This window comes from Cyrtonyx montezumae, unplaced genomic scaffold (assembly GCF_038088225.1).
Source record: "Cyrtonyx montezumae isolate F1298 unplaced genomic scaffold, pur_monq_1.0 scaffold_17, whole genome shotgun sequence".
NCBI lineage: Eukaryota > Metazoa > Chordata > Aves > Galliformes > Odontophoridae > Cyrtonyx > Cyrtonyx montezumae.
Window position 1 is genome coordinate 23,015,981 of NW_027071903.1, and position 21,000 is coordinate 23,036,980.

Below are 21,000 nucleotides of genomic sequence, written 5' to 3' on the forward strand. Positions count from 1 at the left end.
TCATCTAGAGGAAAACAAGTTCTACTCTACTCTTCTGACACTTCCATATATATTATGTAGGCAGTTGTGTATGCATGCTAAATCGTGTAACAAAATTAAAGTGCAAGTCTGTAACTCCTTGCCAGAACCAGGAGCTTTGAAAAAGAGCACAAATGGAGTAAACAGAGCCAGAAGTACACAGCATCTTTGCTAGTGCTCCATGGTTACTTTGTGACACTGTTTTCCAAGTTCACTGTTAGAGATAACAGGGGCTCTGTTCAGTTTTTAATTCATCAAGTATTGAATCATATACCAACTGTGACAGTTACTTCTGCGGTGGTTAGTCACAGCAGGGCACTCACTAAGCTTCCAGACATGGATGTAGGGCTCACCTGCTTATAACCTTTGCCACTAGCAATCTCAACGCGTGCAGAACGATGCCCTAGGTTTCAGGAGTTCTCTACCTTTCTCCAAAGCCTTGAGTCCTGTAAAGAAAACAGCGTTTGAATGGCATCCCTGTCATCTCAACCAACCTGAAAAGTTTACTCCTTTATTGAAAAAGGAACAATTACTGGGGAGTCCAGACTTACTTTAAAGTGTGTTGAGGGCCAACACTGAACTTTTCTTTCACTGTGACCAAATGGCACTGTGATCACTACGGTATATTAGGCTTCAGGCACATCTGTCTGAAACTGGAAACACTACAGGCATTATTCTAATACAAGCAAGTATTTCAGGCAAAAAGCATCTTCAACAGCCACAACACCTGCTCAATTCAAATTTGTTAGAAAACCTAAAGTGGCAACACCATGCTGAAAATAATAAGATAACAAACACTTAGCTTGACATATTTATTTTTCAAGGGTAATAAATAAATGTAAATACACAAATTTGGAAAAACCTTAGTAACAGAATGTTTTTAAACAACATTCTGCCTTTGAGTCTTCATTATTGACACTACTGAAATATTGTGTACTTTGCTTAATGTAGACAAGTCGTTATGTCAGTGATCTCCATCACACTGGTTTGTCTGAATACATTAGGCTGCTGCAAAGGAAAAGAAGTGGTCAACCTTTCCTCTGACGTCAAAATTTATCTAAACTGCATACATTTGTGTTAAGATGACTCTCCTGGGCATAACTTCACTAAAGAATATAGAGATTTTTAAATTTTTTTTTACATTTACAATTTACATATTAGAGACCTACCATTCATTACTTCATTTTTATAAAACAAAAATTATAACAAAATTGAAAAACGGAAAAGAAAAAAAGCATGGAATAAAAAAGTGGTATAAACTGGCTCTTTGTTTAGTAAGACATTCTTCCTTTACACATCTAACTTTCATTCGAGGATCATCCCAGCAGTTCTGCCTGGAATAGTTTTAAAGCAGCTTTTTACCTGTCAACTTGTGTTTGGACAGCCTCTCACAGACATTCCCCAAACCCCTGAAAGCAGGAATGCTGTATCCCACCCAGCTACTTCAGCTGTCCCAGACTCGTGCAAGCAATTGGCTTGTCCAGGAGAAGCAGCCTTTTTCAAAAGTATCTACAAATTGTGAAATACAAATTTTATCAAAAAGGTTCAGCAAGAAGATAACTGTTATTGACTTAATGTAAGTGGAGGAGGAGTTGTGGTCCCCTCAAAATTCAGTGAGCATCCCATTCCTGTATTCTATAGATACTAGAAGATGCAACGTTTGGTTCCCATAAATTAGAAAAATCTGGTTTCCAAAAATTCTAAATCAGTTATTTAAAACAAAATATTACACCTGACCACCTGTCCAAACAATCTCAAGAGATTAGCCTAACTTTTCTCTCCATTCGTAAGTGTGCTTTTTAAGGATATATGATCTAGAAAACAAAGTGTGTATTTAATTACAGTACACTTGCTCAAATACACAAGTGAACATGTTAACGTTGTGTTAAAGTTCAAGGTACTTCTGGAAAAAAAGGCAGATAGTTATTTTAACTCTGCATTCTTAGACAGAATAAGGATTATTATGGACCTTAGTTTCCTCTCACTGTTTACCTATCATAAGGAGAGGTCAATAAATAAGCTCCTATCTGGTCCAGTTTACCTACAAGAGAAAAAACATACTTAAAGGAAAAGAAATGACCTACAAAATTACTTGTTTAACCCTGATAACATCTGAGTTGTCATACCCAGTCTGTAACTGCAAGAAAAACAAACAATATTAATCTTGCTCGTTAATAAACGCCCCATTTTTAAATAACAATTTTTTATATGATCAAGTAATGTATTCTTGGGGCAAGAAAGCTGGCAAGGAGATGCAACAACAGCACTAACACAGTATAAATCTGGGTTCAAAAAACCAAAAGTACTGGATCCAGAAGCAAAGATATCTGGACACACTGAGGAGGCAGTGCCCATCTGCTATTTGGGCACTTATGTCACGAAGACTATACCCAGCCTAAGATATAGTTTCATACCATGAAAGTAACACAAGATTCTGTTGTGCTAGTGTACATACTTTAGGAAAAAGAGTCTTAAACAAAACCAGTTACCTCCTTTGTTTAGAGTGTAAGATAAAATAGCTTACTGATGTAATAAGTAATGGATGTCACTATGACACAAAACTCGCCATGTGTTTTCAGCTACAAGGTGCAGTATTTCTTATGACTAACTCAAAGCACAGCCACATCCAACTGTGATTTGGAATTCCATCTCAAGCAGCACACACTATGACTTTGAAGAAAGTCTATATGATTGTAACAAAGTCACCCATCTTCTCCTGAAACATGAACAAAATCCGTGGGGTAATCAGGCACAGGCGGCATGTAACGGGTTTGTCTTCCTTTTTACTCCTCGTTTTTGCTTCTGAGGACATGCTCTTGGCTCCATGCTGTAATCCATGTGCTGTTACAAGAGAACACAGCTATTCTTCTCTTTTTCTCTCTCTTTCTCTCGAGGCTCTTTACGTTTGCGTTCACTGCTCCCAGATTGTCTTCCACTTGCTGGAGAAGGAGTACCTTGCACCTGCTACACAGACAAAAAAAGACAAACAGCATTTTGAAGCAAGATGCCATAATTGTGGTAGATAGAACAGTTTCAAGTATTAAACTTCCATGAACTTGAATCTAACTGCAATGCAAACAGCAGAATGCAGGTAGAAAGTCTTTCAATATGAATTCTCCAAAGCCCTCATGCAATCTTACTTCTGAAAAACAAAATCAATTGAAAATGCATTTCAAGTCTTTTCTACTGTGCCCATATATTCAGGTCAGTTGTTTCAATAATACAGTTTGGCATCAAACATTTTCTGTCACTTCTGTAGTTACTATGATGGAAAATTTTCCCCATTTCATTTATAAAAACAATCTACATTTCGGAAGTTGTGGACTGACAATGCTGACTCTAATGAATAAAAATATTAATGTAGAGGTTTTTTGATGGCCTGTTACCAGAAAGTACTGAAGAAGTTGGACACAACGGAAGTTCTGTCACTTCATCTAACTTAGCTGCTGTCCATTCAGAGCTGCAAATGATGATGCCATGAAATCCTGTTAAGGAGGTTCTGCTGGTTGCAGAACGGCAGAAAGAAGTGAATCTCTCCTTGTACATAGTTCATGTCTTTGTCTTAGAAGTAACTACTGATGATGGTATTTAAGCAATAAGCAGCAGAAATAACTTCTAACTGCCAAAATTCTCGTTTTGTGTTTAACAACCAGTGCCAATTAAGGGTTCTGTATTGGCACAGGCCATCCAAAGATTCAGCCCTCGGACTGCTTTTATTTACAAATACATTAATACATATATTTTGATATAAGTGTGTATGTGTGTGTAAAGAAAGTCTCAATGAGGTAATAAATCCCTGAATCCAGAACAACATTAATACTGTCTCTTCCATTAACAAAATTGTGTTATATGACAACTTATACACACGTGAATGACATTTTCCAAGCATTCTGAATGCAACTGCTTACTGGGAAAGTGTTTGGGGAAGGCATGTTAATTAGCAACTGTTAATTTCCTATTCTGGAACAGCACAGAATAAATGCACAAGGTGTCATAGAAAAAATAACTAAAAGTAGTAAAACCACAAACTTTCACAAGCCAAAATAAAGAGAAAACTTTGACTCTTATAAAAACCTTCTATTTGAGCACTGTTTTATAAATAGTGTATTTTTATTATAATCTTTGTAATCTGAAGTAGTAACTCGTCATTCCAACTTAAACTGAATAGAAGGAACTTTGATTTAGGTTAGAAATGCTTTGAAGTATTTAAGTAACAGCAACTGCCATACCATGTGCGTGCTCTAAAGCTATAGCAGCAAATAGCAAGATAACTATATGATTTTCAGCAAATACTGCACATAATGTGAACTGTATCAGTCTATCCGAGACACTTACAGTGCAGATATGTCTGTATAACTATGAAGTTAATACTTGCTGTAACTAGTGGTCATACTCTGTGATACTGTTCTCTTACCTGGACCTGAGCAGCTGCTTGTTCTTGTTCCTGGTAGTACTGAGAAGCTCTCCTGTCCTCCTCTTCTTGGAGCTTCTTTGCTAGTTCTAGATCGCTGATTCCTTCTGGTATCTGTTCCCAGTTAATCTCTTGATTTTGCTGCTCTTGTTGTAGAGACAAAGCCATCAGATAATCCTAAACAATAAACCTGTGTGTGAATGTTCTGTCATATAAAAAAGAGCTGAGTCATGCCAAGTGAATCTTCCAGTGAGGGCAGCCATGCAGTGCCATCACCTTTACCCTGGCCTCATCTACAAATGCACCTTTCTCAGAAGTTGTGTTTCAAAACCTGCTCATAACCTGAACTGCAGAAATGCTGGGAAAAAGAAACAAAGACAGCTACTTTACAATTTTCCCTTTGGTGTTCCTATGTCACAACATGCAAAACTCAAAAGCTAGTATATTAAAAAAAACAAATTGTTTTCAGGTTTAGATTCCTTTACCTGGACAACAGTAAAAGGATAGTGCTTATCCTCCTGCTAGTTCTAGGTAGAAGTAATAATGTGAATGCTGTCTTAGAAAGAGCAAATTACAAATTAAAACTCTGATTTATGACCAACAGATCATCTGTCCCCACTGGACAGAGCAGTGCTGACCCTGAATCAATGAGAAACACTAGATCCTAAACCAAGAAGAAAATAGTCAAGAATAGTTTCGATATATCCAAAACTAATAAGACAGCAGTGACTACTGCAGATATTACTAGCTCTGTAAACTCCACTGGATTGTTTATTCCACAAAAAGATGTACAGTGCTTGAGTCTTTTCAAAAGCATTTGCTTAGTCACATCCATTTTTAGGTATGAAAAAAATGTGATTATGAATTTATTTTGCTTGTATAGAATGAAAGATTTACAAGTGCTCCTGCCACATGTGTGTGTTAACACAATAGAACTTGTCTCAGACAGGACTTCCACAAAATATTACCTGTTAAAAAAACAAATGACCATCACCATATGCAATCTGCTACAGCTTTGACCTACATTCACCAGCAAAGCTGGCATCAGAACACAAAGTTCAATTATGACAATGCACTGAAATGAATTTATTGGACAGGGGAAACTCTGTAGTTTCAATTCTCTTCCTGTGTCCATACAAAAGGCAGATGTGACATTTCTACTCCAAGTTCTTCAAAGAAAGGGATTCCCGAAAATTAAAATCAGGTTTTCCAAATTATTCATGGCTGGTCCTAGTCTTCCTCCCTTGAAGTTGTGAGAGAGTACTACAAAGGAGCACTTTTGGTAACCCCATGCTAAGTATATAAGGCATTCTCATCTAGTCATTTTTGTGCAACTACACAAGCATACACATGGCTTTATACATGTACGACTAAAAGTACACAGCATTTACTATGAATAGTCACAAGAAAAAAATATATAATAGAGAGGCACAAATCCAGTACTTGATCTATTTGATCCTGCTGCCCTCTGTAGACAGTTTCAGGGTCTGAAGGAGGCCGTAGGTGGAACTCAGAATCACAGAAATTTCCATCACCATCCACGTTGTGCAAGCTTTCCCAGACAACTTTTTCTTCTGTAAGAAAACCCTGGTCTGTTACCAGCAGGTAAAGTTGACCCTATGCAAAAAGATGAGAAAACCCATTAAAGTATGGAAATGACTTCTTACTGTGATCAATTAGCTGATCATTTTTGCTAATTATAAGGTTCATTCCATTAAAACACTAATTTTGATTATTCTTTTCAGCAAGATATAAATTTAAATGGCTCCATATATAGCATAGAGACTAGATATTGGTATTCATTGCTAAAATAGCAACCACATTTAATTTCTGTATTATATCTTGTATTTTTCTCAGCTATTAAGTTCAGTAATCAGTATAAATCAATGTAAAGTAACAAACATAAACCTTGTCAATTCTCTGGAATTCACCTGAGAAATATGACTTGAGACTGACAACATCAATTGTTCCAGGACAAATAAGTTAAACTCAAAAAGCAAGATCTGGAGACAAAAGGTGATCTTTCCAAAAACTCCAAGAGGCATTAGCTCAAAATGGCTGTATCTCAGAATTTGATTGTTTCTTAGTAAGCTTGTTGTTTGTTTGTTCTCAAATACAAACTGAGGTTTAGTTCAATTGGGAAAAAATAAATGAAATGGTCATCAACAACTGCTTTCATTGGATTTTTGATTCTTCACAGTTCCACAGGGTGAAATTTCTAGTCTGAAATTATAAAATGGGCTGGTCTGGAAGTGAAAAACAATACTAACAAGTCCAGAAGCCAAAGCAAAGGATGAAACACAAGCTTAGGCTGAAGTAATGGGAGAGGAGCTATATTCAAACAGAAATTTCAAAAGCACATTTCAGTAAAAGGAGATATTGTCACATGTCTGAGAGACAGCAAAGCAGCATGAAAAAAAAAACATGTTAAAATTCAATTTAGTTGGATTTGAATCTAATCCTACTGCTTCTATAGCTACATGCCACTGCCAGAGTATCATTACTTAGCATACAGCACACATAAAAACCGAAGTTTCCATTAATATTACCTAAAATACTCAAGTAAGTATAGCTAATTGCAGCATTTTAGCTGTTAAAAAAAAAATCAAAATACTTGACTGAAATAGCCATACAGAGAAATGTTGCAAAAAAGGAAAACACCACCTCTATTCAGGAAGAACAAAACTATCCACTGAGACTAAAAGCAGGCCCCCTCAATGCCAGGAAGACACTTCAAGTTTACAGCCATCTCTCCTGTGGCTGAAGGGTCATACTACACAAAATAACACTGTTTGAAAATTCACACACAGCAACTGTCTTAGTATTACCTAGTACCACAGAACGTGCTCACACAAAAGGCACAACAGAACAGATTAAAAAGACAAACTCAAAGGGCACTGCTATGTATGTTCAAGTTTTGGAATGCTGTTTATACCAGCACAGGTAGGCTTACAGACAAAACTGTCAGTAACAATCCTGATCACACAACGAGATTGAAGAAATCAGCTTTCACTGCAAAGCCAACCTAAACACAAATTTGCTTCAGGATGCTTAAAGTCATCCAAAGAAATGGAATAAAAACAATTTTACAATAATTACAATTTGCACAGAATACCTCTTTCACAGCATTCAATGAAGTGCTTAAAATTAAGAAAATAAAAAGATAACAGAATCTAAGGTAAGTTTATTTTAGTCTTTAAGTTGTCTTTTTTTAATCAGTCTGCTGATTCAAACAAAAGCAGAAAGATCAAGTTTCCCTTTAGAATGCCATACACTTTGAATGAATTTTGAAACAGTTCATAAACAGTGTTAATTAATAATACTGAAATTGGAAAATGTTAAGACTTCCATGAACTCCCAACTTAGTGTAAGCTGAATTTTCCACAAACTAAACTTAAAATATTTTGGTGCCTTCACAGAATCAAAATCTACTATGTTGTTCAAAAGTACTTTGAAGCTTTGAGTAGAAAACCACTTCAATCTGAAACAAAATTTAACAGTCTTACTTTTTAAGACTTACTCAGCTGAGCAACTCAACCTGAACACTGATTTAAAAAAATATTCTATCTTAGGAGTAAATTAAAAATCTTTACATCTCTCCAATGAAAGACCATAAGCTCATTACATATCATCACGTTACCTAAGAACAAAACCATAATAATTCCAATACCAATTGCATCATTCAGAAACATGCTGCTTTACCATAAGCATGCCCACCAACACACAGGCTCGCTCATACTTGTAAAGAGACAGAATCCCTCATCTCATTATTTGAATTAAAGCAATGGAAAGCACAGATCAGAGATCAACTTCTCTTTTTTTTTTTTAATCTGTACCTCATATTAGGATCATTTTAAATGCAATTTCTAAAATAATAAAAAAACCCAAAACCCAGGTTCCCAAGAATGGTCCTGTTACTGCTAGCATTCACATTACTTCTGAAGATAACTGGAGAACTTTCAGTTTCATACAGAAAATAAGTCAACTCTTTGTGCGTTAGCTGCAATACAGCTACTCATTGCTAAAGAAGATCAGTCTTCCCAGAACTTGATTTTCGTGCTCCTTCTATTTGTAATAAGCACATCTACAGACTTTCTACACATGCAGTTTTATGCCACATGTTTCCTTACTAATTCTAAATGCTTCATCAGCACACCTGAAGTCCACTGAGGGCATGTGTGATACAGGAAAATACATTTAGTCACAGAACTGCCATACTGCCTGTACATTTAAGCTGCACTATGTATGGGTGTGCATGGTGTTAGGAACCAGTCACCACTGTCCAGCATTTACTATATGATGAGATCAGTCTGGCTACATAGCTCTCCCTCAGCTTTCTGAGGTGCATGTAGATGAAAATGGCTACAAGACAGACGTGCAACCAACATAACACTACAGGTTTTGTGTCCAGTTGTTGCACACTTCTTCCTCTTCAGAAGGTTTTCTGAACAAGACTTCTGTGCTTTCCTGAGCTCTACTCAATATAACATATAAGGAGGAAGAGAAAAAGGGAGTTTGATCAGAGGATCAAAAAGAACCATTAGCTAAAAACAATTACAATGAACTTAAAAGCTAGAAAAGAGGCTTAAATAAAAAACAGTACAAAACAATGTTTCCTATCTAATAGATCATGGTCCTGATTATGCATTTGTTTTCCAGTCAGTCAGCAAAGAATGATCTGCACACTGAAGTCATTCAAGTCAGCTTGTGAACAAACTTTACAATGCTTCTCAAGTACACCATGCCAAGAATGATGATACAGTTTATGAAATGTCATTTTTATGAAGGTAGAAATGCCTTTGACTGCTTACCTCTAAAGCATTACCAACTTATCATTACTTGTAGGTCATTTTTCAAATGTTTGTAAGTAGTCCCATGGACTAATCTCAGCCCCCAAAAGGCCAGCCCACACTAACAGCCATTGTCAACAAGGAATGAAACAACAGAAAGCCTCAAATGCATAACTGTCAAGGAAAACTTTGCCTACACTGACATTACAGTCAATTAAACTATCTAACCTAAGAATCAAGACCCATGTATTGTAGACCAGTGCCCAGATTTTATAGTTTCACGTATAAAAGTCTTAAAGTGAAGGATAAAAACAGGATTGCTCTCCTGTATGCCTCTATCAATCTAGTGTGCACAAAAAAGTCTTTCGAAGGTTTACAGATGTAGACTGCAGGTGACATCAGTTGTTATAAAACATCTCCTAGGTTAATTTCACGATCAGAAAAAAGTGATTGAAATGAATGCTTTTAGACTGAGGCCAATTACAAAGTTTTCAGTGGTTTAGAAAACTGATAAGGAAAGCCAAAGTCCAATAGCTTCATACAGACAAGACAAACATTTTGGGCATAATCCTTGAAGGGCTATGTAAATGTTCTCTTGGACTTCTGGACCAGACCCTGTGATTTTTATACAGATGCTTTATGCTCATGTGAATGCATGTTATTTTTTTGAGAATCTAATTGAAATATTGTAACTGTTACTTTTTTTTAATAAACACCAACTGTCTCAAACTGTGTAAAAAAGTACGTTTACTCAAACAAAAACTGAACACTTACCATGAAAGGGACATAATGTTTAAACCTGCTTTGAAAAAGCTATACCCAGTATGCCAAACTCATACCATTTTGAGGGAAAAAATGAGGTTATTGGTATGAAATATACGTAGTACTTGAAAAAAAGCCCATCTTGAATTCTGAAACAAAAACCCAACATTTATAAACCTAAACAGCATCACTGCAACATACACACTTGACAATCCAAACAGGCAAACTTTGTGTTACTTTTCAGTAAAGAAAACAGGCAGATTGTATAATAGTCACATCAGTGGGAAAAGAGTTCCAACTGAACTAAGATATTCTTACCAAACTGATTCCCTCTTTACAGTCCTGTTTTTCCTTGATCTAGGGAATTATCATTTGATGTATTTATTATCTGTGTAATGAAAAGCAAAGGCAAGAAAAAAACACATCTTTAACTGTTGTAAGTGATTATTGTATAATCACAAGAGCTAAGACTATTAATATGCAATTAAATGGACAGAATGTAGAATAAGTCATTACTTAGGCAAATGGACAAACAGCAAAAGGGGTTAAGTACCTGATAACTGAGAATTGCAATTAACAAATATCCATCATGTTTTGACAGCTAATATATTAGAATTGCCACATTAGCTTTTATTTTTATATGAAAAACTATCAAAAGTATGCCAAAACTTCCTATTGATGTAATCTCAAAATCAAAACTTTTCCAAATTAGAAATGACAATTTCATATTGCATGATACAGTTTTTACTATTACTTTTCAAAAACTGAATAAAACTATAATTATCCAACACTATCTTAAATAAACTAAAACTGAAGAAATGGACTGATGCTGTATTCTATAATGCAGTCAGTGAATCTTCAGTTACATTGCAATATCACCTCAGCACCTTGATAAGAGGATTGAAGCCTTGAGAGGAAGATTATTTCTTCAAAATTATTCATATTAACTTCCAAAATAATTCACTGCCATTACTCTACTATTATTTTTTCCTTAACTTCCCCCTGAAGTGAATGCTGAAACTAAAAATGAAAAAATAAAGTATTAAGCAAGTCCTTTCCATTTAACACTTACTCCTGGGTAAGGAATGAAAAAGAAAGACAAGTAAAAATCACTCAGTAATTACAATCCTGAAGAAGAACACTTTAGAGGTGTCTCTACCTATTACACTGAACAGGAATATTTCAAAACATTAGTAAATATTTTTGAATACAGCAACAGACCAAACCAGATACCTGATGCTTTAGTTTTGCTTCTCATTCACAAGTCAAGTATTCTTCTTAAAATAACACACTTTTAAAAAAGCATTCTAATACAAGCATCTAGTCATCTCCTGTTGCCCACCTGAAAGCCCAAATTACCACCTTTATCCCTATAATTAGCATAGGATCACAGTGTACAGATTGACAAGCAGAGCATTAATAAACTCTTGCCTCTTGCCTCTGTATGTAAAAGCTCTGGCACTAACTCATCTACACCAGGCACTCAGAATGTTGCTGTATGTTAAACACCAACTTTATTTCTGATGTTGCAAGAAGCACTTGACAGTATACATATAAAAAAAAGAATTTCAAGCCAACGCTGTTACTGTTAACTTAAATAAAATTACTAGAAAATACTAAAAGGAAAGCCAGGTGGCAAGGAGCCACTCACCGCCCCTTCCTTACATGGAGTTAATACCCTCCCTATACATGCAAAAATCTTGCTGTTGATAGGAACACTGGATAAAAAATAAGCAATTATAAATTAATGTAGATTAGCTGGCCTAATAACCACTAGTTGGGCACTAGTATGCCCAGTGTTTCCAAGGAGTTGTTGCCACTATTGAGTACCTTGTAACAGCTCTCTAAAATAAGTAATCCAGCAGTAAGGTAAAGATCCTTGATCTGACCCTGCAATGCCACTATAAACTCAGAGTAACTGGGTAAAGCATTGCCAGCATCTGTTTTTTAATTGACAATGACAATTGCATTGTCAACTGACAAATACAATTGCAATTGACAATCTGTTTTTAAATTGACAATGCATCAGATAATAATAAATACCATAAACTCTATTGAACACTTAAAAACCACGACATTCAGATTATATAAAATGTTACCACAGTTTACAATTCTCATATTTCTGCGCTAAAATATTCACAGAATAATTCTTTATTAGGGAATTATTGCAAAATGCATACTGTAATATAATAAAGATAGAAAACATCAGTTATGTCTAAAGCAAACTCACTGGGTTAAATGCAGAAAAAAAAAACTAATGACTGAAAAAAAATCTACTCAACCCAGCATCAGAAATAATATAAATTCCTCAATCACTATCATTATCATCTATGTGGTACCAATGCAGAGTAGTATTAAATTGATTTGTTCTCAGGAGTTTTACTCCTTTGCCTTTTCTGGCATAGATTGCATCTTCTGTGTTTTCTGTTCTAAAGGACTTCTCTCCCGTACCCAGCTACTGCTGGAAACTGCTGAAACAAAAGAAACTCCACTAAAAATATGCAGAACTGTCGATCTCCTAAAAGCAAAGAGTAAAGAAGCTGATAAATCTCAGCTCAGAGAATAGTGCACCTAGCACTCACAAGCATCCCAGGGTCCAGAGGCCTGTGATAGCTAACCTTGGCCAGAAGCCCAAGTCAATTCTGTTTCCAACTTCCGAATTAATCAAGAGCACATACTCAGTACAGCTACTGCAAATAACTACAAAACAAATGAAAGGTTACTGCTAATTTTTAAGAATAGATTAATGAAGAATTTGTCTGAACACTTTCCTGTTATGATACACCGTAACACAATGCAACAGATACAAAAGGAAAATTGAACACCAAATGCAAGTGAGGTCATAATAATGATTATGAAACACTTCTGACCCATATACCAGAACTTCTAGTTTCAGAGGTCTCAAACTTATAAAAAGGACAAGATTAAACCAATAACTTTACAACTTCTAAGACGCTAAATTGTGGAATTAATTCTTTAAATACCTTAACTATATTTCTTAGGACTTGGCTTTAGTTCTTACAGTTAAAATTCAGGCAAACTTCTACTCATTGCCTTAAGCTGTTCTGTATTAATGATATTTCTTAAGGACTGAGTGCATGCACTGTTGCATTTTACTTCTTTAAGTAAAAATGTCTCAACATTAGTATACTATACAGTTACAAGTATGAAGAAAATGAAGTACTAATAACACCTGAACTTTGGCTTCTGTCTACATACCAGGCTGCAGCAGAAGACAAACAGTCCATCCTCCTCTACAGAAAGTTCTGCACTCAGAATTCACAAGATTGAAATAATAGAGTGACGTTTCTTAATGCAAGCAATATTTTAGTATTTTAAAGGTGCAACTACAGCACAAAAAAAGTGTTTAAAAGTACTATTTCCAAGATTAAAATATTTTATCTGGAATATCCTCCAAATTAAAAACAATTGTTTCCTGCACTTTTAGGTATTATTTATAGCCAATAAAGTACACTTTTACTTCTACTTAACATTTCTACTTCTATTTAGTCATCTTAAAAAAAGAAAAAACAGACCTGTCATTTATTTCATCTTTAAGCAATTCTAGAAACTAATTATGGTCTCGCATAATAAACTACTACGAACAATTCCAAAAAGTAGATTCAGAAAAATAAAGAGAAACAATACAACAGTGCCTCAAACACTCTTCTAATGGGGCGGGGGGAAGGAAGGGAAGAGATAACTTTACAGCCTTACTGCTTTAAACATATAATTGCCTCAAACCACAGACACACTCTAAGCAGTTATTAACAAACCAACTATGTTATCTCCTTGCAGAGTTAATCCATTCTTCATCAGATATAAACTGAGCTAAAGCTCTGAATAAAGTAGTTATTCAAAATGCTAAAGATAAGACTATGACAGTCAAGGTTAACAGATGGAGGAGAAAAAAAAGACTAGTACTGACAAATGGAAAAGTACCCTTCGCATATGTGGTATATGATGTTACAAAATAATAGGTGGTTTAAAAAAACAAACAGCCTCTAACTTTTTTTCACCAGTTCTCAGCATTACATGTAAGTGCAAACATTGATTTAATTCTATATTTTGATTACCTGTTACTAAATCTTTTCAGCAGTTATATAAAAAGGTAAAAACTAATTATATTTACATTTGAGAGAAATGCCCAACTACATCGGTTACGTGATATCGTAAACCTAACAAACTACCTCAAAATATTTGAATTTTTCAGTGAAAAGAGAGATTAAACCTTAGGATGTAATCTGACAGTGGCCTTTTCTGCCTAACACTCAGATACAGAGAAGAAAACTGCCACTTTACAACAAAGTTGCATCAATAAGTCAATAGGAACTTGCCCAAGGTAGATTTTCTTGCTCGTGGGAAGGAGTGTGAGAAACACGCACCATGCAGCCACCTGCTTTTAGCATTCTGCAATACTCTTTACACAGTTTTGCCTCTCTCCAGTTTCAGATTTAATATCTTTCCTAACAAAGGGAACCGATAATACAGTAAATTTCAACTCCTTCAGATATTTGGTATTTTGAACACCAGGATACACCTATAGAGCTACTCACCTTGTGGCCCAAACAGGAAACAATATCTTATGTCATCAGAAACAAGAAATTAAATAAATCAATTAACTTTATCCTTGCCAATTACATATTGCTAATAAATTTAAACCACATAAGAAGTTTACATCATTTCACATAATCACAAAGGGAGGTAAAACAAAGAATAAGCTGAACATTAAGGGAAGAGCTATAATAAGGTTTAAAATGATAGTGGACTCCAATATGCTTATCAATAAATCACAAGTGATATTTACTACAGATATTACATTCACCGTAACCTCTACTTACAATAAGAACAAATTGGAATTTATACTTCAAGAGAAAGAAAAAAAAGCTTTGCTTTTGAGGGTGAACATAAACCACAAAATACAAAAAACAATAAAAACGAGGAACATACCTTATATTTGGTCATGGTGCTAAAATGGTTATTCCTGAAGAATACACAGAGCTCTCCCTCCTGGACAGCTGAAGTCAACTCACACAGCCCATGGTACGTCAACTGCGTAGCCGTATTATTTAGGAACTGCTCAGCTACAAATCCTATAAAAGCAATACATCTGTGTGCCCATTACATGTGGCTAAAAATAGAGAAACCTGGTAATCTTCTTACCCACATTCACATCAAGTAAAAAAAAATATTTTTCATGTGTCATCACAGAAAGAAAAAGCTCTTCAAATTTGTTTCTTTGTGTTGTCTTAAGTAAAACTGAGTTAAAAACAAATACCATTTTTAAAGTTCACTTGCTAAAATATTGTACTTATTACTCTTAATTAAAACAGGGCTTGAGGGGATGTTCATCATAACGTCATGCTGATAACATGCAAAACACCACCTAATTTATTTCTCACAAGTGACTGTTAAGTGTGATTACAGAATAAAGATGAGTTGTTGATATAACAGGTTGACTGAAAACAATGGCTTAAAAAGTAAAACAAAAATCCCACGTGCCAACACATTTGCCCTAACAAGTTTCAGTAATTCACCTTCTTTCTTCTCAAGTATGGGCAGAAATTACTAACACAGAAAGAACCAAACATGAGAAATCAGAGAACAGCTGTGGAATGGAAGCATGGAAAAAAACTACTGTCATTTAGTACCACACTTCTCAAAGATAAGAGAATGCATTCTAGGCTGTACCAAAGTTCTTAATAAAACCTGTTATTTAGAAAGACCAGACACAAAATGTCAAAATACCAAACTTGTTTTATGCTCACCTATACATACCCAACTACAAAGCCCTCATGGTCTTCTAAGACATGTAAAGATTTTTAAGAACTTCAGACCAAAGCACCACTTCAGATCTCATTCACCATATTTAAGATTTACCAGTTAACATCTGCCAAAATCCTTTCTTAACTATAAATCAATAAGACTGGAAGAGACTTCTTCGAAATTTATAAATGAGTTACTTCAGAAAACACCACAGTATTTGTGATATATGACACTGTGCTCAGTAAACTACAGTAAACACAAAACGTTACGAAGTAGAATCCCTTACACCTCAGTTATTTTATCTACAGAACAGCAGTCATTGAACAGATAATTTTATGTGGCTCAACAATGCCACATACTAGCCTTTGGCTTCACCTGCGGCTTAGCCTAGAGACCCAGGATTCTGGATCCTACTGGTAGTGGAACATGGGCACTGCACAATATATAATGTTGGTCTACTGCCAAGAAAATTGAAAACAAGACCAAAAAAGACAGGTTAAAAGGGTTGCTTTTTGTCCTCAACAGCAGTTGTACAGCACTATGGGACTGCTAACTCTCTGCACTACATAAGCAAGTGAGCTCTGAATGCTGAGACTTATTCACTCCTCTGCAACTAACAGCTGTAAAAGTGGCCAAAAAGAAAATATTCCAAGAGCTATCATCACTGGACCACATGCCAAGGAAGCAGAGAATTCCTCAAAAAATCATGTCCTGTATCCTTTAACTACAAAGTAACAAAACAGAAGGAAACTTCCTCTTTGGTTTGTAATTACCTCTAATCACCTTACTTACACATAAATCTGAACAAATACTGATTTCCCCATTCTCCTCCCTACTGAGCCTTACCATCACAGATCTAATGGGACACATTCAGAGAGGAGAAAATGATTTTAAAGTTTCAAAGCCTCAGCACTGTAAATTACTCATACATCTTTAGAAATGCTACATCCATTTCAAGTATCACTGAAATTTTCTTTTCATGTAGGAGATAATACATAGCCAAGGTGCAATCTGAATGCTGTCCATAATTCCTAAAAGGAAGTTACCTCTACTTTTAAAAGGTATAAATCTCAGCACAAGAGAATGAGGCTGGCCCTCATTTCAGAAATTGCCTCAGAGGAGTTGAGACAAGCACTGTGCTGTCTGCCTACCCAGCAGACACCAAGCAGCTCACCACACCTGTACCACTGCATACCAGGACCCACACGCAAAATATGAAGATTGATAACAGTAGATAATTCGATGAAAAATAGAAAAAAAATTACCCACCTTCACTAACCAGTTCACTGTTGTCAGACTGTTTACAAGAAATTATCTTCTCCACGAGCTGATTGTAACTGCAGTTACCAACTGCTTTTACTATGTCAGCAACCTGGAACAGGAGGAAAGAGCATACAAAACAGGAGAACTTATCCTTGCAAAGAACAAAACACAACTGTAAGCTGAGGGTAATCACTCATAAGAAACAACCTCAACAGAGGATGTTAAACCCCTCAGAACACTGGACCAGAAAGCTTTAGCCAAGACTGTTAAAAGTTTTCCAGCCTCAGATCCCATTTAGAATCCAGAAGATAAAACTTAGCATCAAAAGCTGTTGGTAAACAGGAAAGAGAAGAATATGTGATGCAATCTGTAGTACAATCATTCTCCCTTTCAGTTACTTCTCCTTCCTGGTGTTTAATGCTCATGTTAAAGAATCCCCAGGGACTCAGGTAAATATTACCAAATATATTCGATACACATCAGTGTTGTTTTTCTTTGTAAGCATCATACTTCGTTAGGAAAAAAAAAGGGGGGGGGGGGTACTTCTAAAGTCTATACAGGATTTTATCACTTGAATAGCCACACAAGAACAAATTCACTGAACATGTATGCTCTTCTTAAAAAAGCAGCCATCTTTTAAGCACCTCAGTGGATCTTAACACAAAGTGTAATTACAAGATCTTAATTTGCAATTTGAAGAAATTCCAAAATTACTATGTTTTATGGCTACAGTTAAAATATATGATTCACTAAGGTACAAATCATGCAGGCTACACCAATATCAAACAGCCTCGGACACAGTCCATTTGTCTACAGTCACCTCTTCTCTATTTGCACTATTATTCTAAATTAAAAGAAAGTTAATTTCCAGCAAAGAAGGATCAGGGCAGATCAGAGAATAGCAGCTTTCAAGAACAAGGCATGCAGGGGAAAAGAAACCACACAAAGAAAACAAAATTGAGGTGCATTATTCTAGTCCAACTCCACAGGTTTGTCTTTCACCTCAAGCAAATAGCATCAGTTTACTGCTTAATTAAACAACACCTCAATATCATGAAAAGTAAGTTATTAAGATGCAGTTCTCCCTAATTGGTTTTAATATCCTCAGTTCTCAAAAACTGTTTTACTGGTACATGTAAATCAAGTAAAGAAAACAGGAAGGTAACCCTGCATTACTTTCCAGTGTTCTCTCATGAGCTTCCAAAAACATCTGAGTGGTACACTCTAGGGCAATTCCCTTCACCCTTCAGAACAAGTTTTACATGAGTTCAGTGTACCTCAGTGTACTGTATCAGATTTTGAACCTACACCAAATTATGGCACTAAAAACACCTTACCATATAAATTCAACTCTTCTAAGGAAAACTCATTTTTTTTTCTGAACAGATTTTAAACCATCTATTACCATGCTCGTTATTGACACCAGTGAAAATTCTGAAATACCTTCCCTCCCCCAAATAAAATTCAAATAACTCATCCTCTGTTTGATTATGGGAGGGAAAAAAAAGTTACCTGGGGATCCACTAACCATCCATGGTACAAAGGAATATCAAGAAGATCAAACACTATGCATTCCGGTGTGTACTCAAATACTCGTACGCCTGTAAACTTCACATTCACATCCAGACCTGTCTGTAACTTATGCAGAATGGCCATTGCATCACTCATATTCTAACAGTAGAAAGAAAAAGAAACAAGATCAAATAGAGCTTCGTATACTTGGTGATTATGCATCAAGACAATACTGCTAAAAAAAATTAGAAACAAGGAAATTTGGTAGAGAACTGCTTCAATGCACATTTGTATTACTCATACCACTGCAAAGTGTGCAGATCAATACAAACCTGTTCAATTACACTTCTGTACAAAATGCCTACCTGGAAGAAAGCATATTGTCACTTGCATCATCACTGTATATTCATCACTCTTAATTCATACTGAAGGGGAAAAAAATCCCAAGCCACATTTACCACCCAGACACAACAAGGACGTAGCTTAGAGTACTCAGAATTTTCGACCAAGTGAGAAGAATCCACAAGAAATACCATCAGAAAGTACATAATGCATTTGCAGAAGATTCAGGGGAACAGAGGAATTGTAACATTTTTTTGCTTAAGAGGAATTCAGAATTGCGACGATGGTTAAAGAAAAGCACAGCAAAAAAATATAGAAGTAAAGTCTGAAAAGGAAACCTAGACTAAAGACTCACAGACTCTACTCAGATTATTAAAGACTGCTTCCCTTGTGTTGTACTCCTTTATAAGACAGTTAATGGAAAGAGCCACAATTAACGTAGTCATGAACAGAAGGAAAAAACACATGAATAAATTAATCTATAGGACAGGTAATGAAAGAAGCATTAAAGACCGTGGTAGGCTAACAAGATGTAAGCAGGGTACAAAGTGATGACATTTTATCATTTTAAAAGCTACTTGCTGACTTCAAAAAAGCAGAGTCCATTATACAGTAACATAACCAATATGCTAATTTGAACATTCCTATCTGTAGCATGTTAATGGACAAATTAATGGAGGGGAATGCCAATGGAAGCCTGTGTATTACAAGGTATGGCAGACCTCACTATTGGCCAGAAATTTTAGAAGTCTGTCTGTGCATCTTGTAAGTTGATATTCTAAAGAACATACCAATTAAAGCATACCACACCAATCAACTAAATGTCATCACCAGCTGTAAACGACCCAGTTTTAACAGATTTGCATTTATTGGAAAGATAAAGGTTTGTTAGCTCTTGAAGTTTCACACATTCCTCCACAGATGATGGAATGCCATAGCAAAAGGTGAATACGAAAACTGTAAGCAGACACACATAAATCACCTTTGCCTACGAATCTCTGCACATACAACAGGATGGTTTCATTAAGGTGCAAAGCAAATTTTCCATACTCGCCAATCTCAGCACTGGAGCTGAAGGAATTAAGCTCCTCTTGCTGGTATGCAAGCTTTAATGCATTTTTTTCTTAGCAAAATTACAGTAGAACAACAAGTTTTACTTGAATAATTTTTTAGATGCAACTCCTGACAATTTCTGAAGTTTAAAAACAGAATACTCCTAGGACAGTGTTTCTGTTTTTTTTTTAAATTGTAGAGTTATGCTTGTGGCATTTACTTAGTAAATCCATATATCTGGGAAACTGAAAGCCACAGAGGTTGTGCTTTAGCCAGGTATATAATTTCCTTCAGCTCCTGGAAGTTGAATATTGCTGTAATCTCTAACAGGAACACATGCAATCTTTTGTGGAGGAAAAAAATACCTTATTCAGTTATCACAAGCAGAATTTGTGTAACTTGACACAAACCATGTATTGTATGATTCTTAAAAGAATGCATTCAATTTCCATTCCAATTTTAACTATTCCAAAATACCTAGGTCACTCCAAAAGTAATTCCTCTAATTTATTTCCATTGAAACTATAACTGATACACTGAGCACTGTAATACTATTTGACAGAGCAAACTCTCAGCTACAAAATACTCTTTTCCAACAGTCACCACCATTAGCTATGCATTTTCACCAGCAATGAACAAGAGCCTGCATGCTGTGCCCATAGAAATCTGCACCAGTGAGGAGAATACTGCTTTCTATAATTGAATCAACCTCTTTTTTTTTTCCGCCACCACTTAAAAACAGGTCTCTTGTTTCGTCTATATCCTCAGTTACAGTCTAGCAGAGATCACAGAAAGGAGTGTGCTGAAGAATGCAAAACAAAGACATCAAAGACCAGCCACTCTCTTACACACTTTCATGTGCATTTCCATGTTACTCTTCATCAATAGGAACAAGATTATTTCATTACACTCATTGCAAGCAAAGAAGCCCCAACAATTTGTGTTCTAAGATTGCAAATTTTTCTTCACTAACAGGAAATACATACAACTAATATTCTACATCAAGCCTATAGAATAGGGAAAAGTACTGACAATGGTTCATAACAAACTGATAAACCTTAGGTGCGAAAACAATAAGCAGCC

The 21,000-nt window shown here is 35.6% G+C and overlaps 1 protein-coding gene across 1 annotated transcript in view; it reads right to left on the reverse strand.

Moving 5' to 3' along the window:
* Positions 1 to 818: 818 nt before the first annotated feature.
* Positions 819 to 21,000, reverse strand: part of MINDY2 (MINDY lysine 48 deubiquitinase 2) — a 30,113-nt gene continuing 9,931 nt past the window's right edge. Inside the window, exons 4-9 of the mRNA XM_065733802.1 lie at positions 18,523 to 18,681; positions 17,017 to 17,119; positions 14,932 to 15,074; positions 5,873 to 6,046; positions 4,433 to 4,606; positions 819 to 2,982 (exon numbers count right to left, since the gene is read on the reverse strand). Of these exons, the coding sequence (XP_065589874.1) occupies positions 2,863 to 2,982; positions 4,433 to 4,606; positions 5,873 to 6,046; positions 14,932 to 15,074; positions 17,017 to 17,119; positions 18,523 to 18,681 (873 nt within the window). The 3' untranslated portion in view covers positions 819 to 2,862. The remainder of the gene's footprint in view (positions 2,983 to 4,432; positions 4,607 to 5,872; positions 6,047 to 14,931; positions 15,075 to 17,016; positions 17,120 to 18,522; positions 18,682 to 21,000) is intronic.